Genomic DNA, 23,048 nt, shown 5'->3' on the forward strand with positions numbered 1-23,048 from the left:
CTTTGCTTGTCAAACGAAGATCGCGTAAAAGTGTAGGAAGTGCACCGCCGTGCTTTCGAAATAAAAGCACATGGCGACTGAAATTGTTCACTTGCCTGATTTCGTTCAGACATCGTGCATTATTCATGTTCGCGGCCCGTTTGTACGGAGCCCCCTGGTGTCAAGGAATGAGCAAAAAACATAATGCTGTATTAATTAACAATCTTCCTGTGATTGATGGACGAGTGACGACCAGTCCGTAATGTTGTAGCTACCTGCAACCCACGGGATTCATACACGCGGTCTAATATTTGGGGGTAATCCCTCCATATTTTCGCCTTGGTCAGTATACAGCGTTATATTAAAAATGTGTAAAGTATGTTTTGCTGGTCCATAAATTCCCCACAAGATGCGAATGACAATTTGCATTATTTTGACGTTCCACCGGACTCTACATTGATATGATTGGATAGTAGTTGAGCCACCTAAGGCGCCACTGAACAGTTGTGAAGTACCAAACATTCAGCGGGTGTGTAGGTAACGCTACATTTTGATGAATTTATGTTTGGACTTGTCTTCAAAGCGTAAACGTTAACACCCCAACATGAGATTGTATATTAAATATTGGTTAGCCTGCGTTGTTTAATGTTAGTCTTGACCCTTTTCTTAAAGTCCGAAAAAGGCTAGCTAAACCTAAGCTATCGGACATTAGCTTGTACACCAACAATGTCTTCATTGATCGTTCATACTCAAAAAAGAAATAGTTGCCAAAGCAGTCTAACGCATTTTGTAGCTCACTATAGCTCTCTGGTGCTTGGTAATTATGGCTATAATGTATTGTGGTTGCCTGACAACGGAAATTAAAAGGAAACCGGCTAGGAATACTAGTGCGTTACTAGAGTTAATTGGAACTAGACCAGAATAAAACGTTCGTTTTATTTGACAGAAATCACTTGCTAGCCTACTTGTGTGTGTATACAAAATGTTCAAACCACCTGCATATCAAAATAGACTCATTAAATAGAGATTTGAAGGAGAATGAGCTCTAACTCCACTTTTTTTTATGTTCCAAATTGGCCCAAGTTTACTTGTCAAGAAATCGTTGTAAATGAATAGGAAATGTGTGACCGAAACCTTGACTCCTTGGTAGAAAAATATACATATGTTTCTTATTAGTTGAGATGAAAATGTGATCTATAAACAGGCCTTTTTTAATTTTTTATTTTTTCAAACACATTGTCAAATTTACTTTAAACTTCCCGGTGGAATAAACATGTAATAATAGTTCATCACATCCTCCGTAAAGTTTTCAATCGGGTTCGACTACTATTAATGTGGGATTTCGGACACCAAAATCAAGGAACATTTTCATTTACGTAGGAAACTGTAACTGTCATCTGAAGTGAGAATTGACAAAGAAAAAAAAGGTGAAAAAGGAGTTTCCCAACAACATCATTGGATAAAGAACAAGGAGTTATCTTTCACCAAACAATGGGGAAAGATATATGTATTTGTTCAGGAAGCATCAATGGAACATTTTCTACATTTTCTTTGTCATGATTTGCTAGGCACAAACACGTGACATGATACTCAGGCACCTGAAAACATTGTAATGCCTTAGTATGTGGTTAAGGTTGCCATGATTGTTGATGCATTTCAGTCACTTTGTTACCACAAGCAGTTACAAAATAAACATTAATTTAGTAGTTCCTATCAACTAAAGCGCCTGCCCACTCACTCCACACACAGTTTCTCTGATTTGAGCCTAGACTTTTTGGACAACATATGTATCATGATATTTTTGCAGTTTCAGATAAGTATCATAAATACCTTTTGCCAGGTGACGATGGAAGATGAGCTGGAGCTCTTCATCAGGGAGCACAAGGCCAGAGTAGCCCAGGATAGAGCGAGTTTGGAGATAGATCCTCCTTACATGGAAATTCAGGTGAGTTGGTTTAGACTTCACATCTGGTCTACACTTTTTAATGTTTGATAATGACTTGATAACTCACTACATTATGATCAAATGTGGACAGACAAGCACTCAAGTGGTTGATGTAATGGAAAGGCTGAAACCAATAATGTACTGTATTAGGTTTATTTATATAGCTTTGGTCCAATTTTGTATGTCCTTAAATGTATTTTAATTTGACAGGGAAAACCTCACCGAAGCTATGGATCCCTGCTCAAGGAGAACATCCCTCCCAAGTTAACTGTGCAGGAGCAAGGTATGACTGCCCGCTTGCCCACATTGTTGCTTTTCAGCTTCTTGTCATGTGTTCATTCTAATGAATTATAAGATTGTATTTTTCTTATTTTTAAATATTATTTTTAAGTTTATTGAAATAGTGTTGTGTTTCTGTCAGAGGAAATTACCAATGTGGGTCTGCCCCTCGGTGTGGAGTATGAAAGGAAGAAAAAGGGGCTGCAGCATGAGCTTCGGATGGACTACAGACGATACATTGCACAGGTGACCGATTTGGTAATGTTTTCATAAAAGTCATGATGCCTACAATTAACCATTTCCACGTTTACAAATAATGGCACACTCTCATGTTGAACTCGCTGAAGATTTAAGTATCCTCAATGACTTGCACAGATTCCACTCAGTCTTACGAACAATAAATGGTGATTGATGTGTACCTAAAGTAATTTTAAAAATAGGAGCACTGTGTAATTTGCAAGAAAATAAGACAATGGACCTTTCTGATGGCGATCTTAAGCTCCGCCCCTTAGCATATCCTACAAGCTTCCAAAATGGCGATTGAACAGAACATGTTTGAAGTTGATTCTCTATCGCGTATTCCAGATAATATTGGGGTAGGTTTTTAGCAAAATGCGTCAGACCTGTCCAAGAGAGTTCTACAGTGAGATCTCAACTATTTCACGCAAGGATATCTAAACGGAATTAAGATTTTGGAGGGAGCAGGATGCAATGTCAGTGTTACACCGAAACGTTGGCGATCAATGCAAAAAAAGTTTGACGTCTCACAAACTTCATACTGAAATCCAACAGGATAAAATAGTGGAATCGTACTGCACATGTAAACCAGGGTGAGTACTCTACTTGGAAAGATCACGAGTAATATCATTGTCTTCTTTATAAGCGAGTGGGTGTATTCATTTGACTTGGCTCGTAATCGAACCCAGTGCTCAATCTTAAAAGTCTGATGTGATACAAAAAGGAAAATAGACATTTCTCTTGTATGACATCCCGCATTTACGTATCACTAACCCGACTCTTCGGCATAAAACATAACACACTTCATTCCGCAGGTCAGTGATACACTAACAAAGTGAAAGTTGTTCTCCTGCAATGTATAAAGCACTGATAATAATTCAATCAAACTCAGAGAAGATACTTCTCCCTTACTTACCTTCGAACATACATTTCATACATTGTGTCTGTTGATATTGTCCATATTTAGTTGTACGTGCGGTCTTCCGCAAGCTTTAATCCATCGTAGACACTTCGTCAACTATGTTTTAGGCTTTGGAAAATGAATCAAGCGGGCCCCTTGTAATCTAGCAGGATATCTTTCATCAGAATTGCACGTTCCCCAAGTGCATCTGAAGACCATTTTCTTCGTAACATTAACTTTTCCAAGTCCACGTTACTGACAACCAGCATTGCTTGTGGGACAATACGGCGAGAGGGGCGTGTCAAGCCAGGGGTTAAGACAATGCGGCTATCTGATTGTCTATTATTGTATGAGTGATTGACAGGTTGGAAAGGTCCATTTGAAGTTTCAACAAAACAGCGGGAAGAATGTATTCAAATTTGTATCATTATTAATTAAACTCCACGTTACAATCCCTGTTTTTCTAGCAAAATTGTGTCCTCAAACAGCGCCCCCCTTCAAGGAAGGATGTAGCAACTCTGACAGAAGCCAGTCAGGAGTCTCAAAGACCACATTCCCCTCCTCAGGGTTCCACACAACACGTAAGGCGTGAGTTGCCTGTGGACCAGGAGTCAGAGAAAGAACCAGTCACCAAAGAGAAGCTAATAGATGTTGGAAATAGCTGGGGAATCGGGTTGGACTCCAGTTATGAGAGAGTGCAACCCAGAAAAGATGATGGCAGGTAGTTAAGACATTTCTTATGTATGTTCTGTCTGCATATTTTAATCAATTGTTTTTCCCAGGGAGAAGAGGGACGTTCCGACAGATTTTGTCAGACAAAGCAGGCGATCGAGGACAATGAACAAAACTGACGAAGCAGAATTTTCTACTGGCCTTTTAATTGGTAAAAAAAGACATGCAAAACACAGTTAAATTGAACTTGTACCTCCTTGCTGCCTTGTGACATGACTGAATGAATACAATTCTTGGAACCAACGCCTTTCTCAGGAGAAATTGAAACCGATGAAACCTTGCAGAGGAGGAAAGAGCGCTACAGAGAGGCGCTGCAGGAACAGATGGCTGAGCAATACAGAAACAAAAAGAGGCATGTCTTCAATAAGCTTGGCTTTGAATGATTTCCGTGTATGACACACTGCGCACAAAAACATTCACATCTAAACATGTAAATGTAACAAGGAATGTAAAAGCCCACAATTTTCGATTTACAGTCAGAAAGAACACAGAGCCCTGCAAAAGAAAAGGTGTATATGAGGTGTGTCCCATCGTGTACACTCTTAAACACAAGGACAAAATGAGCTCAAGAAATATTTTAATTCTGACAATTAAATAACACCAGTCCATCATTTACTATACTGCTTCTCATGAGGGTAATGGGTGTGCTGGACTCTATCCCAGCTGACTTTGGATGGGAGGCAGGGTACACCCTGGACTAGTTGCCAGCCATTCACAGGGCACATATAGTAAGTATACCGTGGGTACTGAAAGTATTCGGACCCATTTTAAAATGTTCACTCTTTGTTATAGGGCAGCCATTTGCTAAAATCATTTGAGTTCATTTTTTTTTTTTTTTATGTATTTAAAGGATTTTAGGAAATGGCTGCCCTATAACAAAGTGAAAAATTGAGGGGGGTCTGAATATTTTCCATTCCCACTGTATATAAACAAACAACAATTCACGCTTATATTTATGTATGAGCAGTTTAGAGTCTTCAGTAAACCTAATATGCCCATTTTCACAATGTTGGAGTAAGCCAAAGTCCCTAGGGAAAACCCACACAAGCTCAAGAAGATCATAAAAATCCCACACTGAATGGTCTGAGCTGAATCGAACCCAGAACCTCTCGACTGTGAGGCAGATGTGCTAACCATTATTTAACCTTGCTTCTAAAACAAGTAATAAAAATTAACAAATGTAGATGAGCCACTGCTTTTGGACTCTGGTTGAACCCCCCCCCCCCCCCCCCCCAAAAAAAAAAAAAAAAAAAAAAAAAATTATGAAACTGGTCTGGACATAAATGATCCCACCCTTTCTTTCCTTTTTTGAAAAACCTTTAGAGGTAATCCCTGTAGTCAAATGATTTCTGCAACTTTCAATTAGATTTTTCCGTAAGGTAAATGAAGGGAAAATTTGAAGCTATGCAAAAGATATTAAATGTGTATTAGTATGTTTAATGTATGTTGTATCTTACAGGGAGAGAGAGTTGGAGCTAAAAGTTGCTGCAACGGGGGCAAATGATCCAGAGAAAAAGGTCAGCATAACTTGTTTTTAGTGAATTCATGTCAAGATTAATAATGACTATTAGATTCATTGTAGTAATACCTGTGGCTGATCTCACCTTAACGAATAAATGATACGTTCCCAGACAGGCGTTTCATTTATTTTCAAGCTTGCTACTATCAGACACTGTGCAGTAATCAAATACCGTGTCCTGTGAAAACTGTACAAATTAATAAATCATCAATTCCAAGATCAGAACAAAATTACCTTGTTCTGCATGACAAAGGCGCTAATCTAAAGTTAAGACTTCAGCTCTGTTTGTTTTTTCAATAGCTTTGATCTGACATGGATATTGTCTTCAGATTCTGTATATATGTATTGTTATAATCCATCTATTTTCCATACCGCTTATCCTAACTAGAGTCGCGGGCATGCTGCAGCCTATCCTAGCTATCTTTGTACAACCTAAACTGGTCACCAGCCAATTGCAAGGCACATACAAACAACCAATCATTGTCCCTTACACATTCAGTCTATGGGCAATTTGGAGTCTTCAGTTAACCTAACATTCATGTTTTTTAAAATGTTGGAGGAAATTGGAGTACTTGGCGAAAGCCCACACAGGGACGGGAAGAAGATGCAGACTCCAGGTTCTCAGACCTTTTGAAGCAGATGTGCTAACCCGTCATTCACCCTACTGCCTGTTTTTACTTTTATTATTATTAGGCCAAGATTGTTACGGGTTAGTGTTACATAAAATTGAAAAAATCCTTGCATGTATTTAAAAATGAAGAGCTTGGTTGCATTTATGAAGCATAAATAACTGCAGCATTGTGACCCTAAGTGTAGACATTAGAGTGAACCATCACAAAGTATATCTATAACATAGATATAACATAAATATTAATCATTTTACTAAGTTAGTGGTCCTTTTTTTTTTTTTTAAACAGCATTTAACATCTAAAAAAAGTCATAAACAACTGCAGCATTGTGACCCAAAGTGTAGACATTAGAGTGAACCATCACTAAGTATATCTATAACATAGATATAACATAAATATTAATCATTTTACTAAGTTAGTGGGCTTTTTTTTTTTTAAACAGCATTTACCACCTAAAAAAAAGTCACTCTCCTAATGACTATCATAAAAATACAGTAGCTTATTTGTTCCTTGTAGTACAATTGTAGATGTTGTAAGTAACAAAGTGCAAACATCAACACTCTTTGTACTTAATGATTAAATTTAAATGTATGTAGAATTGTTATGACCATCACTGGTGACAATGTATGCCACCTTTGCTATTTCATCCACCATACTTACATTAAAAATTGTAAATATAGTCAACTATTGTTGTAAAACACGTGTAGACTTTATAGGGTGTATTTTTACGTTTCTGAAGCAGCTAAGACTTGGTGCTTAAAAGTAAAGCGCAAATGTTATGTTGCTGTTTATCTAAATAGTGTGGGTGGGTGACCGCTACGAAGTGATCCAGAAGTGATCCAGTATAACACAATTACCAAAACTACATCACATAGTGGTATGTTTTATCAAACCACTTAAATGTCCACCTTAAATCACGTCACAGACACATTTTGAGCTGTAATGGATAAAACCGTAGGGGGAAAAAAAAAAGATTCTGATAGAAGGGGACCTTTTTAATGAAGTTGTGTAACAGCGGGTCTTGACTGTCCGGATAGAGAATCCAGAGTCCGCCCTGTCCGAGACAAGACCAAGACCTTTAACGATGTGGTCCAAGTCCAAGACCCCTCTAGAGTGTTGCAACACTGGATCATGGTACCAATTTTGTTGAAAACAAGTTTGAAATAAATCTCACACTCAGCTGCACCAAGTGGCTCAAAACATTTTTGTTGGAAATTTGCTGCAAATTCAAGAATCTCTCCATGAGCACACAGGCGTACTTTTTGTACTGTTTGTTTTATTCAATGAAAGTTTAAAATTGTGCCATACGGCAGCATTAGTGAGGAGTGTAAAGGAAATACACTCTTGGGCCGTCATCTCAATGTCACAAAGCTTTTAAGTGACATTTTTGTAAGGTAATCAGCTCCATGTCACATAGCTTTATTAGCAAAATCTTTGAAGGTGATTCACATAAAACTTCACTGAGATGTGGAGAAGATGAGACATTGGAGCAGGCAAAGATAATGTCCTTGACAGATCAAAGCTACAGAAAGAAGAAACCAAGCTTCTCTTGAATCTTATATAAGCGCCCTTTTGGCAAGTGGAACGAGGTAATTTCCTTTTGTACCTATAGAAACACCGGGTTTGAGGACTGCACATGGTGTCGTGATGATACTGAGGCAAAAATAAAGTGACTCATCATCTGAAAAAGTCTCACCTGTTAATTGAGCCAAGGGACAGTTACAATACCAAAACTGACCTGTGCTGTATAAATTTAGCGGCCACAGTTTAAGTTTGTCAGAGCAGTTTTACCTGATCCAATAGAAAATAATTACCATAACTACTTTCACAAAAAAATTGCTTGTGTTTGACAGCTGACATTTGATGAATTAGTCCAGGTAAACAATATTAAAACTGTCAGTCAACCCGGATTGTGTTAGCCGCTGAGTTGTCATTTATGACGCAAGCCACATTGTTAATGCATTTTCCCTTAACCACATTTGTTTCATCGCCTTTTATAATAATACATATAAAAACAAATTGTTGGATAACTATCAAAAAATGCTGCAGATTTCTGCAGAAATCATGGATTTGACATTGATTTGCTTGAGTTTGAGATCTGTGGAAGGTGTAAAACTTATGCCAATATGGTGATCTTCTCATTCATAGCAAAATTGTCTGTCTTCACTCATTAGCCCAACCGAATCAGGCAGTTTGGACTGAGCAAAAGAAAAGAGTCTCAGCTATTGGGGCATCTGATGTTGGGACAGAGCGAATCATCAACAATCCTACCTAATCATAGCAAGACCGATGTTGGAGGCAGGGGGACGCCTCCACCAGATCTGCCCCATGTAGCCTTTCAGTCCCCAATGTTTGACTGCAGCAGCGCCACGGTAAACCAGAATGGAAGTGGGCTGGCTCCCAATAGGCAGCCTGTTGTGCTCTCCTTCCCCAGAGCTATGGACACTTCCAGGTATCCTTTGTTTTTGTAGCCTTCACTTTTTGTCATGTCTAGTATGCAAAACATTTTGGTGTGAAAAGTTGACTTCATATTAATAATCAGAAGGGCTGCACTTCCTGTTTAGGTAACCTGATGCAGGGCTAACTTTTTTTTTTTTTTTTAGATGTAGTCTCATTGTTTAACTGTCCCATTGTTGTATATCTATTGACTTAAAATCCTTCAACCATAACTAATTTAACTGTCATTCTTCAGAATCCCTTTGCTCCCTCCTCATCCCCCCCACATAGTTAGTGAAGCTTACAGAGTTCCCTATCGTGACCCCCATTACTACTATGGCAACGGAAACTTGCTCGACCCAAACCTCGCCTACTGTGAGTACTTAACTCTCATGTTACATAGAAACAACTCTCTTCTCAGCCACGGATAACTTTCATCATTGCAGTATATTTCCCTTACTAGATGGACATTTGCCTTACCCTGCTGTGGGACTTCCCCTGTCTTACTATAACATGCCACCAGGAGGCGTTGTGCCCAGTCAGTTTGGTGACACCAGCCCTCAAAGTGGAAGCAGTATTCCAGAGGCCTCACCACAGTAAATATCTTTTTAAATATCTTCGCTTCTCTGTGTGAGTGTTTCTTAAAAATTAAATAGACATATCAATTACTTTTTGATATTTTGAACTTTTATTATTAACCATCAGGCCTTGTTTAATTCTATTAACCTTGTTCCTGTGCGCTCTTGGAAAATAAAACTACTACATAAAACAACTCTCCTGGCAAAAAATTATTGCGATCTGGTAGAACACATTTTTTAAAAAATGAGTCAAGAGTGAAACTGTTGACCCAAATTGTCTTTTGGGATGAGCAAATGTGCATCGCATGAGTTAAGATTGCTTGTAGTTATTTTATTAACTCTATTGAAATTTCTGAATACTGTATGTAGATCAGTAGGTTAAATGGTAGAGCAATAAAATGGGGGAAAAAAATCTTTACACTGTAATTTTTTTTGTCCTTCCTGGTAGGCCCAATGCTAAGGCTGATACAACAGCCTCCCATACTGGGCTTTTCCCTCCAGAGAGGCCAGGATCAACCAGGGAAAAAACTTTGAGCTACAGAGATGACCTGAAAAAGCAGGTAAGTCGTACTCTGGAAATAATTTCCAGTAGTTTTCTTTGTAGTTTTCCACAAAAATCAGTTGCGCTCTGATTATACGAATTTACATTGTCAGCAATATTTGACTTTCACCTTTGGAATAAATTTAGTTCTTTTTCAAATACGCGACACACACCTGTCAAGTAAGGGACTGACAATTGTTGTCAAATGTGCACACTGACATTGAAACATATGTGACAGATACCAGGTTAGCCTGTGCGACAGTATTTTTATTTATCTCACTCCCCAAAGTGTCATGAGTTGCATGTGTTGGTGGGTTCGCGGTCTATTCTTTAAGCCTATGAGGGTAATCTACTCAATTTTCAACCTGTGGTGATGAAGGTGGGAAAGATTGAGCCCAACGCTGGGTGGGCCGCGCAGGATACCTCCGTTACACATCTAAGAAATGTAGTCTTTGCTTGAGCTAACATACATTCCTGTAATAAATACACATTTTTTTTTGCCTGGAGAGAATTTATAGAAGCAAATGGTAAACATCCTTCCTTCTTCTCAGTTCTCCATGGCACAAGATAAGGTCGGATCATATTAACCTGTTGTGATGTAACATTGCTGGCAAGAATGTGTTTCTGTAAATGCGTATTCAAAAGTTATTAGCAGTGAGAGGACATACATCATCTGTGTGTCTCGTGGATTTGAAAGGCCATGTTTGTTTGTTTTTTTTTTTTTTTCCAATGGCATGCATTTCTTTACAGACACATGCACTTTTAATACAGTATCTTCACGAATACGTGCCTCCAGTCATGAAATTCTTATCTTTGATATGTATGATGATAATATACATAGGTGTATTGTATGAGGTTGTTGGCTCCAGCTGTTGTGTCACTTGTATGAAATAATTTTATTTGAAAAAGTTCTTTGTATATTTTTGGTCTTGAAGTACAGAGTTGTTACCTATCTCGGTGTTTCTTAACCTTTTAGCTTTAAGGCACCCATTTTCCATAAATATCTTCTGGCGGACAACCAAACAGAAATACTGAAACATTGATCTTGTCTGAATTTACTCTCAAATGGACTCAATTAGTGTAAAATATGGGTCTATTGAAGATTTGTCATACCTTATGCGACAATTGAACTGTGCACTGAATGGTAAACTGCTCCCAGTGGGCCAAACAGGGCCTTGGATGGCAGCAGCCACCCATTGATGTTTGAATGTGTGAGTATTTGTAAAGCGAATTGGGCATCATGATGATGATAGTTATATAAGTGCACTCCATTTACAATTTTGATCTAACGAACAGCATTTAATTGTTGTACCTTTCAGTCTATATCACTGGCATAGGGAGGTTTTGTAATTAATACATAATTATTTTGTGAAAAAATAGATTTCCAGCAGCACCCCTGATGATCATGCGTGGCATAACTGTGTGCTACAGCACACTGGTTGGGAATCTTCACTACATTCACAAATACCAAAATATCTATGTACTTTAAAGTAATAGACTTTAATTGATCTAATTATTGGGGACTAGGGCACTGATTTGTTTTAATTACAAGGCCTTTTTGTCAACTGTGTGGGATGAATAAAGGAAATACACTATCGTTAGACAATGTTATGAAAGTGTTTCACAGCACTTAACAGGAAGTCTGCTGTTTTTCAGTTTGTATAAATTTCGCTCAAACAAACCCAAACTGTAGTATTTAAATGGGAATGATTGGATAATACCAGCGCATAAGAAAATGTAAAGCAGTTGAAGAAAACTTTGAAGCGGTTGAGATTTATTCATTGTTTGCATCTTAGTTTGTGATATGTTGGCAGAACTATGCCAGGGGAGGGAGCAACAAGCTATTGACCAAGGTAAAACTGACCAAAGACAGTCCTTTGGATCCCTAGTTATAAGGACGTGTATTTATTAGATGTGTTTGTCATACAATCAGATGTTAAATGCTCCCGTGCCACACCAATCTTGTTCCTATCCCTGCTGTTCCCCTTAGTCTTTTCTGTTGTCATCATTTGTAGGATCCCATATCTCCTGGTGATCATATTTTATTTGTAAAGAACAATAATCTCTAATAATTGCACATTAAATTTAAAGTTACTCTAAAAATGTACCTTAATTGATCTTCAAATACATTAGGACATAATTTGCCCTATTAAATTCTTGGGCTAAAAAAAAAGCATTTTCTGTTAAGGGTAATTTGTACTCGTTTTGGTGCAGTATTCAGCACTGGTGTATGTTAATCTTAAAGTATTGTATCTGTGCATCATATTACAGGAGCTTCATTTAATCTTAAAATGCCCAATAGGTCAAAAACATACAATAAAAAATACATTTTAGTTCAGTAACCATTATAATAATCATCTGTTTGGTCTGCCCGGGAAAAAAATAATCAGGATACACATAAATGAAGTATGACTGTTTTGAGAATAATTAGCACTGCGGGATCTTCAAGTGACTACAGAAGCACTGTTTTGAAAGATCCAGGAAGAACAAGAGCGGAAGCGTGTGGAAAGAGAGGAACAGGAGCGCTATGAAGCCAAGCTGGAGGCCGACATGAAAAGGCATCAGCCTTGGGGTCGAGGTGGAGGTGGAGCCCCACTCAAAGACAGTACAGGAAATCTCATTGGTGCGTTCTGCTGCTACCAACAAAGCTTTCTTAATACCCCAATTTGATAATTACACTGCACAGGTTTGTTTCCACATTTTAAGAGTAAACCTTTTTCTCGTGCCCAGCGGACCTTAAACAGATGCACAAATTGAATGAGGAGGCCTACAGTAACCCAGAACATCAACAGAGAGCATCAGCTGTGATGCCAGCAGGCCCAGCTGAGTGTGCTGACCACAATGACAGACACTCTGGTACTGTAGCACAGTAAAATACCAATGACCTTCGGCCTGTAACGTGTTAATATTCTTTAACTAGCCTTCATTCTGATCTCTGTCTCATCTCTATCCATCTGTTAAATCAATCTAATGGGGACAAGCAGTAGAGGGTATGGATGGATGGATGATAAATGTACATTTTATTTGGGATATTTCTGCCTTTTGACATTTATTATTACTACTTACATTAGTAGTATAATTCTCATTTCATTAATTCTCAATTTCTTACGAGGACTCATAATGAGGACCAATGCTGAAGTTGTTATTTTACATAATATTGAAGCACAAATGTGGAAATTGTGTTCATGTCCTATTCCTGTACATCTGAAATGTAAATTCATCCATTTTCTCCACCGCTTATCCTGTCTATGATTGCGTGTATGCTGGAGCCTATCCCATCTAACTGCGGGCATGAGCAGGGCACACCCTGAACTGGTTTCTGGCCAATCACATGCCACATATAAACAAAGTACCAGTCACCCCTACATTTGCAATTTAGAATTTTCAGTTAACTTATCATGCATGTTTTTGGGGTGTGAGAGGAAACCAGACTATCCAGAGTAAACCAGACACAGGAAGAACATGCAAACGCCACACAGCCGAGGCCGGATTTTAACCCTGGTCCTCAGAACTCCTTGGCAGATGTGCTAACCAGTCGTTGACTGTGCTTCCTGAAATAGAAATTGATCTTTTAAATAAAAAAAAAAAGCCACTGTTCATTCATTTTTTTTTTTTTTAAACAGGCTCCCAGATCTACAAGTTGAATGAAGAGGCCCCGAGTAACCCAGACCAGCAACAGATAGCACCAGTTGAACACATTGACCCCAACGACAGGATCTCTGGTACTGTTGCAGAGAGAAGTATCCATGACAGTCATACTGTAACATGTGTTGTTAATATTCTTTATATATCATTATCTTTTTCTGCAGTCTTCCTCTCCGAACTGAGAGGAATATAATGCAGGGTGTGGTCAGGCTTCAAAAACATCTACTTTAAAAAGATAACTTCAAAAAGTATCACGTGGTTATTGGAAATATAATACAAATAAAGTATCCATTCATCCAATCATCAAATTAGGACAAGTGATTTCAAATACAGTAAAGCCTCTGTTATCAAACGTCCCCGTTTTCGAACAAATCTGTTTTCGAACGAAAATTTTGAGATTTTGCTTGTGTTTTCGAATGAAAATCTGTGCTCGAACGCCCCCAACAAAATCTGGAAATAATATATTGCACGCAGCCAGACCAGCTGACCCACTCACGACGCGGTTTGTTATTATCAATTCGAACGCCCCCCGGAAATAACATTATGCACAGAGCGCAAGCAGTTGACACATCCACAACGCATTTTGTGATTGTCACTCTCAGCATAGCGTACGCTACTACTAAAGCATACATTTTAAGCAAAAACTAAATATATTTCTTAAATTATTTTCTTATATAAAGTATTTAAACCATACATGTATTTCTACTATGCAGTTTATTATCAGGAAAAAGTAAAAAAAATGCTTTAAAAAGCCAAAATTTTTTGGGTCTAGAAGCACATTATTTATTTTTCCATTTATTGTAATGGGAAACGTCGATTCGGTTTTCGAACAAATCACTTCTCGAACCGTTTTCTGGAACGGATTGTGGTGGAGAACCGATCACTGTACAGCTAGATGGATAAAGAAGTTCATAGGGCTGCATCTAACAATTTAAAATCCAAACTTAATGCTGTTGATGTTCTGTGAATAAAAAGTGATGTAAAATTAAGTAAAGGATGTATATATGTTTGCAGAAGTATTATCAGATAGATTCCTCATTAAGTGTCTCTTTTAGGCTTCACCCATGTTCAAACACCCCAGTTTGCTAGAGGGAGTGTGATTACCAACCAGCCTACACCGCAGCAACTCAATGAGCAGCACAAGCATAAAGCTTACCTAAAACAGCAGGTATAGTTTAAAACACTGTTGGTCCAAAAGCTTCAACTTGACTTAAGATTTTCTGAGCTTTTCCTGGGTGATAATTTTGGCTAATGCAAATTCATACAATTGTCATACAAAAATTCTTGTCAATTAGAACTACAAGCTCAGAATTGAGTTCTTTTATGTTGGTGACCTGAAAGACCAAGTGTGATTAATATTTTGCTGCATTGCATACAGATTTGCATCTTGGTCAGATAGTACATGAGTGTGTTATTTGGGATGTCTTATCAGTCATTTGACTATCAGATACAGACTGTGTTGCATTAAAATTCCCGTGGCTGCTTGTGTAGTGGTAAAGTACATTTTCAAATCACCTACAATTGGCTTTCACAAAAATTGACATTTCTCCAAGCTTCACTTGGTTTACCTCCGTGAAGCTGGTTTATAATATAGAATTTTGATATTTTAAACTTCCCTTGTTTTCAGATTGAGGAGAAACTCCACAAAAAGGCAGAGGAGAGAGAACGGAATAGACAAGAGGATGAAAAGCTAGAGAGGAAGGTCGCAGAGCAGATGGCTCGCATCAAGAGGGAGTATGAAGAAGAACAAGAGAAGAAGAGACTGAAAGAGTTAGAGGTGGGATTGTTATTCTACAAAGGCACAGTTCCAAACAAACTTCACTCTGAATCATTACTGGGCGGTGGCAATCTATATCACAGCAAAAGGCCAAGGAACAGAAACTCCTTAAGCTGGCAGAACAGAGAAAAATGGAAGCAGAAAGGAAGAAGACTGAAGAGAGGGAGAAAGACAAGCAACGTGAGCAAGAGAAGCAGGCCCAGGTAGAAAGGGTATTTCCTTTTTCTTTCTCCTTGGCCAGTTGAAGCCTGTAATTAATCGGCAGTGCTTGTAGGTCTTAAAAGAAAAAAAAATAAAGGTCCATAATGAAAGGATTAAAAAATTCTAATCATTTAGTTTGCCCGTCTGTCACATCATTTATCCCGTGGCTCTAGGTCCCCCGAGAGTCGTCCCCTCCAGTGCCCGCCTTGCAGGGGAAAAACATGCCACAGCACTACAGCTCCAGACCGCCCATTGTTGAGAGTCGTCGCTCCACTGCCCCGGTCTCAGTGAGTTCCACACATGTACATACATACCACTTAAACTTGAGCCCGATTGAAACATGATTTTTGGCTGCCAACAGTGTCAGGACACACAAAGAATGTTTCCTTTCTTGTTGACTTAAAAACAAAAATGCCTTTCTTTCTCAGAAAACTTCTCCTTTCTTTGTGGTTGGAGACATGACACGTCAGCTTTTTCTATTTCTGTCTTCAGGAGCAATCTTTGTCTGGAAACCAGTCTCCCCCTGTTCCCGCTTGTAGGAATCAACTACGAGCTGCAGGTACTGAGAGCTTTTATCATTTGCAAAAACACTACAAGCTTTGTATCCATCAAGCATTTCAGTTCAACTCCTTTAGGACACAATTTTGAACAGTGCTCATAAGAAGACCCTTTTATCTAAATGGGAAATTCCCATAGTAGTTTGTTGTGGTTGTCCACAAAGTAGAATCGGGTTCCAAGTAGCTGAGCTTAAGCGCACCACAGCAGTACTTTAGAAAATAAGTCATTCCTCTAGCAACAAGACCATTTTCTCCACCTTTGTGTGATGTCTAAAGATCCGTCTAAAGTTGGAACCAACTATTAAACAACCAAGCATAGATTTATTTTTTTTAATCTTTACAGAACCACTATCAACGACATAAACTGCATGATATTCTAATGTTGTGACACAGTTATAACTATGATAATTATAAACAGACTACCACCACACATTATTAAGTCATCCGGCCTTTTTGTTTTCTTGGCATATGATTGATTATTACCAGAATATGATTTTTGTCTAAGAAAATGCACATTTTGTGTTGTCATTTTATTCTTCTTGTCACAAATTTTGACAATTCGATGTAATGTATCTGTTTTCAGGTGGGAAACTTGACGTGTACAATGAGTTGTCAGCATTGCGTAAGCAGCTTCGTGCTGAGCAAAAGCGGCTTGAACATCATCTGCAGCAGCGAGGTTGTGATGAAATAGACTCCCTTATTTCTGGAAGGTCAGATCTTTTGTTTTACAATGTTCATATGGAAATTCAAGCGTGTGCTGAAGGTTGAATGAATTGTAGATTTTCTTTTAATGCTATAAAATAGATCACATTCATACTGTATAAAAGGAAATCTTTTGAGGTATGTTGAACCAGAAAGGACCTTTTGAGACAGAAATATAGCACTGAGCCAGAAAAACACTACTTTGTCAACAGCTGAATTTGCATTAAATATTGAGCCCAATGGCTGAAATGTTTCCATTTTTGTTTCATTACAGTGAAGAAAATGAGTATTTCAAATCTTTGCTATATTGAAAGTTCTCCCACTTTGAAATCATGGAGGGGTCTGAAATTTTCATTGGAGGTGCATGACCACTGTGAGAGAGATAATCTAAAAAGAAAAATCCAGTAGTCCTGGGCTGGTTCCTCACCTTTCTAAGGATCATTGAGACCCCACGAGGTGATATCTTGCATGGAGCTCCACTTCAATTAAGATTGACCATCATGTTTAGCTTCTTCCATTTTCTAATGATTGCTCCAACAGTGGACCTTTTTTCACCAAGCTGCTTGGCAATTTCTCCGTAGCCCTTTCCAGCCGTGTGGAGTTGTATAATTTTGTCTCTGGTGTCTTTGGACAACTCTTTGGTCTTGGCCATGTTACAAGTTTGAGTCTTACTGAAACCCAATTGAAAATCTTTGCAAGGACCTGAAACTCTGTGTTTCTTGGCGACAGCCCAGAAACCTGTCTGATCTAGAAAACATCTATGTGGAGGAGTGGGCCAAAATCCTTCCTGCAGTGCGTGCAAACCCGGTGAACAACTCCAGGAAAAGTTTGACCTTTGTAATTGCAAACAAAGGCTACTGCACCAAATATTAATTGTTTTTTTCAGGTGATCAGATACTTATTTGCAGCTGTATCACACAAATAAATCATTAAAATAAAATCATACATTGTGATTTCTGGATTTTTCTTCTTAGATTATCTCTCTCACGGTGGATGTGCACCTACGATGAAAATTTAAGACCCCTCCATGATTCCTAAATGGGAGACCTTGCAATATAGCAGGGTGTTCAAATACTTATTTTCTTCACTGAATATGCAGTGATGGATAAATGTGTACAACTGCTTAAAATGTTGTTTTAAATTGTAAATTTATTATGGTGTAAAATGTTCCTCTCATCTTCAATAACAGACAAGCACGGCCACAAGTGGATGTTTTTGATATGGCCAGGCTACGCCTCCAGGCTCCAGTTCGAAAGCCCCATCCCAGAAATACGGAACCAAGTAATCTGCTGCGAATTCATGACTCGCTTCAGCTCGATTACTTAGGTTGAGAAACTTTACCAGTTAACTGGATTCTAGTAGAATTAGTAAATGCAGCAAATGCCCACTGACTGGTGTGTATGTGCACGTTAGATTGTGAATCCAGGCTCAGTTCCAATGAGATTGAGAGGATGGAGAGAATGGGTGTGGCTAGCAGAAGGAGGCAAGTCTACAGCGATCCTCACCAGAAGCTCAGCAGCCGGCGATCCACGCGCACAAATGGTGAGCGAATAGTGCTTCCTTTTGATTCCAGATCGTGTCGCTCGAGTAAACCTGACCTTTTCGATTGTGTCTGTACGATGAACTGTCTTCATGAAACTGCCAAATCCCTATGATAAAAACAAATACAGGAATGACTGTAGAAATACCCTATCTGTAGTTGGCCAAAATACATGTAGATGCGTCTGCAGCTGAAGTCCTACGGCCACCCAAGTGGACAAACATGGTCCCAATTTCAAAAGGCCACCATATACTGCAAACGTAGCACCACATGTAACTGTGCAAGGCCCACGCTCACAAGAAGGGAATTTAGATAAAGTGTTTGAGTAGACATCCTTTTCAAAAGATAAAAGTAAAGTCAATTATCATACAGTATTTGCTTTTGGAGGGAATACATCTTAAAGTGCTTTTCCCTCAGGTCTTTTTAAATAAGATTATCTTCTACTGAGACTATTGCCCAATGCAGTGCCCATCAACATAGTACCCACAAGTATTAGGTAGGCCCCATGGACCATATGAGTAGCCCGTTGGCGCATTCCTAATCTTGCTAACCGCTGATGGGCCATCGGGATTTTTGAGGAACGTTTATGGAAGTGATCCTTTGAAAATGTAAGCACTTTGAAGACATTTATTGAAATGTTAAATCATTGATTTATCTTAGGTCAGAAAGCATTAACACAAGTATCGTTACATAGATTAGTATAATTAATAACTAGTAATAATATGAAAAGCAATTGAAATTATTAATAATTGATAAAAGCAATATAAGTAAATTTGGAGCCCGTGCATCACAATCGGTGCCTAAGAAAGAGCTCTCGTTTTCAAAAGGTTTGACCCCTGGTGCTGTACAATGCATTTGATCTTAACTCTGTGTCAATGGCTAAACTCTCAATGTTTTGTTTATTAAGTCGACAATTTTTCCAGATGGTAGCCTATTATGCAGTCTGGGTTAACACATTCGCAGAATACTTTGTTATAGGATTTTGTTCTAAAATAAAATTTATGTAATTACACAGTATACTATACTTGACAATTATCTATGTGAGTCAATTTTCGTTTGTAATTGTGATTTTCTTGTCCGAGCCATAAAACAAAAAAATGTTGCGTTTCAGATTTTGACATGTCCCCTCCTCATCAATACGATCTGGTGAGTGGAAAACAATGACTGGTTTATCATCTTTAGTATTTTCACGAATGATCTTCGCGGCAACTGCAGGAGTGTGGAATTTTGAATGGGGATGTGTGTGTTTCAGGGGCAACATGCAAGAGGATCTCTCCTGGAGTCTGATAGTGCTTTTCTTGGTAAGGGAGCTGTAGTTCAACAGCAAGTTACCACAAGTTGCTTTTAAAAATATTTTTTGTTTTCCACTTCATCAAGGAGTGGCATATAAAAAGTGTCATGTTGTTAGTGTAGACTCATTTCTAGATTTTGGCTAATTTCAGCCCCTTTGGGAGATGCTTTTCCTGTGCCAAGCTCCCCGGAGGCTGAGGAGACGCCCCAGCTGTCGGCCCGAGCGAGGAGGAGGCTGACCAGACAGTTCCAGCATTCCCCGGTACTCCGCATTACACACTCAATTGACGTACTTTACTCAGATTGTTCATTTCTGTCTTTGTTGGATTTATACTGCTAAAACACTACAATGAGGAGCCTTACTCATTACTTAAAGGTCAAGTGTCATCCCTATAAACATTCTAAAATAGATATTGAAATGAAAAATACATATAACATTATTCACTTGAATGTCTATACGAAAAAATAAACATGAGCGGAGAGCGCGTCATCCATGCGCAAAATTGCGGAAGTGTCATTCGACATCCAAGTGGTCGCCATATTGGCTGCATCTTCTGTCCGTGACGTCAACCCGGACATTCACCATTGAAGATGCGCTGTAGCTCTTACTATGGGACACGCCCCTTCAGACACGGAAGCTCTTTTAGAAGAAAAGAACGTCTCACAATCGAGTGAAGTGTCTGGGGCAATATTACCCTATTATTTCGAGCCATATTTAGATGATATGCGGATTACTTCTAACAGACTCTCAGACAGTATGTACGAGCCAGCCCGGCCGAAGCCGTGCTCGTCTGCGAGGCACGGCTTGGCCGGCGGCTCGTCCACCCACCTTACTATGGGACACGGAAGCTCTTTTCAAAGAAGAGAACATCTCCCAATCAAGTGAAGTGTCCGGGGCAATGTTACCCTATTGTTTCGAGTCATATTTAGATGATATGCGGATTGCTTCTAACTAACAACAGTAGTTTAGTAGCTGTACACACACACCTACTTGTCATTTGGAACCCACGAAGCTCTCATCCTTTGCACCCGTGCAATCCATTTTTCACAACGAACCAGGTCTCTTGGAAACTTATGATGGGTAAATTCATCCTCCCGAGTGTTTGAGCAATATCCAGCAATGCTACGAGCCAGCATTTTGGCTAACACGAAGGAACAACGAGGTACCTTCCCGGAGGTAAAACTAATAGAAACAAACGAGTCCGTTTGAGCGCACTACTGCCTCCAACGTCACTTCCTGCTTCTTGTCGAAAACAAATCCCTCGAGAGGATTTTTATGGCGGGAGTGACAAAAAGCCAAATACGTCAAAATCATGTTTTGTGGTGGGAAAAAACGGATGGGTCCATACCGGCTGCCGTTTTTTCATTAATAAGATACTAAAAATCATCAATTTCCTGACACTTGACCTTTAAATTGTTTCACATTCTTTGATGGTTAGGAACTAGACAACCCTACCCACTCACGCGTCAGGAAGCAGAGAGAAGCAGAGTCGAGCAGTGAAGAAAAAAGTCCAGAAAAGTTGTCCCCCAGTTGTCGTGGCAACACAGCGGGTACATCTGTTATAGTTTAAAAAAAAATGTTCAAAGCTTTGTGTAAGTACAATGAATGACTCTTCCTCCCGTATGTCTAGGAACGGTGGATCTATCTGATGATGACTTGTCACCTACCCAAATTTCTCACCTCCCTCGCAACATCCAAAGTTCAGTAGAATCCTTCTCGACGGATTCCTGGATGCGACCCGGTACTTCAGAAACTCTCAGTTGTTTCGCGGGATCAGTGAAGAGGAACTGATTGACAACGTTTGGATTTGTCCCTGCTTTATAACATTTTAGTTGATTTTCCTAATCGATACTTGACGGACAAATGTGTCAGTGCAGGAATGTAGTCTCAATGTTCAGTGACCTCAGAGGCCAACTCTTTATTTAATAATTTATTTTGCACTGTATTGATGAAATAACAATTTGAATAAATATTCTTATGGATTCTATGGTTTAATTTTCATTTCCACAATAAATAAAGAAATTCAATTTACATTGCTGTATGTTTTGTTGTACACCACAGATGTCAAACTCAAAGCCCGGGGGCCAGATCTGGCCCACTGCATGATTTTATGTGGCCCACAAAGCCAAATCTCGAGTGTCAATTTCCATGATTCTTGTAAAAAGCTATCCCAAAATTTCAAATTGTCATTTAAATGAGATATTACAAGCATTTTTGATTTACCAAACGTGAATAGTTGAAAAACACATTACCCTTGATTTCTGTTTCCAAAACTAGTTCTTAAATTGATGATATATGATTAAAAATTTTGTTCCACAGTCATAACTGCCCTCTGAGGGAAACTGGAACAACAATGTGGCCCATGAGAAAAATGAGTTTGACACCCCTGTTGTACACCATTCAGAGAAACCGACCACACGGTGCCTGGCTCAAGGGTACCTCAGCAATAGTTAAGACATTGAAATATACAACTGGACTGGTTAAATGGACAAATACAAACTGATCAAGTCAGGGTTTCGAGGGCAAGTTCTTTAGTCCATTGACAAAATGTATCAGCTGTTTTCTGAAAACAATGAAAAGAAATGTTTTGTGATAATTGAGGCTCCTGTTAGACCAGGCTATGTGGCTATGTGTTCAAAGGGAACAGGAATGTTCAGACTGAGATGGGATTTTAAACCCAAACTTGAGGACCAAGAACTAAATACTATGTCATTGCGCTACCCCAAAATTAACCAAAATGTTATTTAGTTCATTGTTAGGAAAGGCTTCTGTTTAACCCACAGTATATTATAAATAAGTAATTGTATCATAAAACACTTTCATACATCACTTGGAGATTGATACTTTTAAGTTGTGTAAATAAGAGAAAAGTTGAAGAAGTATATATCGCCATAATTTTCTTTTTTTCACATGTTCATACATTTTCTAGTATTCAGAGTGGAAAACAATGTGAACTGTTTTTTTTTTTTTTAAAGTAATTTTTGAAAGACAGGAACTTGAGGTTTTTTTTTTCTTTTTTTTTTTTGATGGCACAACACATTCAGTACGGATCATTCTTGGAGCGCCCAATATAATATTTTTTTTTATAATTAAAGGACCTCTGGTGTCCAAATCGGCAGCACAGTGGATCAACTGGAAAGCGTTGGCCTCACAGTTAGGAGGTCCCGGGTTCAATCCTGGCCCCACTTGTGTGGAGTTTCTCCAGGCACTTCAGTTTCCTCCCACATCCCCAAAACATGCAACATTCATTGGGCACTCTAAATTGCCCCTAGGTGTGATTATGAGTGCTCTGTTTGTCTCTATGTGGCCTGCGATTGGCTGCCGACCAGTTCAGGGTGAACACCGCCTCCTGCCTGTTGACACCTGGGATAGGCTCCAGCATTCCCCCCGAGCCTCGTGAGGATAAGCGGCAAAAGAAAATAGATGGATGTATAGTGAGTCCCTATGGAGAGGCGAAAGCTAACATGCACAAATTCCATAACTTTGGGATTATATAAAAGTGAGATTTCTAGAATCTTAAACAAAACCTGTGTATATGTGGATATGAATCTGTACACAC

At 38.9% G+C, this 23,048-nt stretch overlaps 1 protein-coding gene across 7 annotated transcripts; it reads left to right on the plus strand.

Annotated features, from left to right (window-relative positions):
• The first annotated feature begins 117 nt into the window (after positions 1-117).
• On the plus strand, positions 118-21,476 carry LOC133508332 (centrosome and spindle pole-associated protein 1-like). Of its 7 annotated transcripts, none has more exons than XM_061834205.1 (28): positions 118-321; positions 1,820-1,924; positions 2,135-2,207; positions 2,346-2,449; positions 3,809-4,062; positions 4,124-4,224; positions 4,329-4,429; positions 5,537-5,590; positions 8,396-8,673; positions 8,914-9,032; positions 9,121-9,253; positions 9,684-9,795; positions 12,252-12,399; positions 12,507-12,632; positions 13,400-13,498; positions 14,477-14,589; positions 15,049-15,198; positions 15,282-15,410; positions 15,573-15,686; positions 15,892-15,958; positions 16,540-16,666; positions 17,848-17,984; positions 18,072-18,200; positions 19,310-19,344; positions 19,451-19,499; positions 19,641-19,750; positions 20,928-21,039; positions 21,120-21,476. In XM_061834205.1, exons 2-28 carry the CDS (start codon positions 1,826-1,828, stop codon positions 21,278-21,280), a joined length of 3,234 nt encoding a protein of 1,077 aa, XP_061690189.1. In that variant the 5' UTR covers positions 118-321; positions 1,820-1,825; the 3' UTR covers positions 21,281-21,476. The 7 variants fall into 7 exon arrangements, with proteins under 7 accessions (XP_061690189.1, XP_061690188.1, XP_061690187.1 ...); XM_061834204.1 differs by lacking the exon at positions 118-321 and adding an exon at positions 367-508; XM_061834203.1 differs by lacking the exon at positions 118-321 and adding an exon at positions 369-516.
• The last annotated feature ends 1,572 nt before the right edge of the window (positions 21,477-23,048 follow it).

Source organism: Syngnathoides biaculeatus, chromosome 11 (genome assembly GCF_019802595.1).
Source record: "Syngnathoides biaculeatus isolate LvHL_M chromosome 11, ASM1980259v1, whole genome shotgun sequence".
NCBI lineage: Eukaryota > Metazoa > Chordata > Actinopteri > Syngnathiformes > Syngnathidae > Syngnathoides > Syngnathoides biaculeatus.

What these genes read in the sequence shown, in the direction of transcription:
- LOC133508332 (XM_061834205.1), top strand. Translation starts at nt 1,826, where the DNA reads ATGGAAGATGAGCTGGAGCTCTTCATCAGGGAGCACAAGGCCAGAGTA. An exon ending in CAGTACAGGAAATCTCATTG is followed by an intron (nt 12,400 to 12,506) that starts GTGCGTTCTGCT and finishes TCTCGTGCCCAG; the next exon opens with CGGACCTTAAACAGATGCAC. An exon ending in GACAGTTCCAGCATTCCCCG is followed by an intron (nt 19,751 to 20,927) that starts GTACTCCGCATT and finishes TTTGATGGTTAG; the next exon opens with GAACTAGACAACCCTACCCA.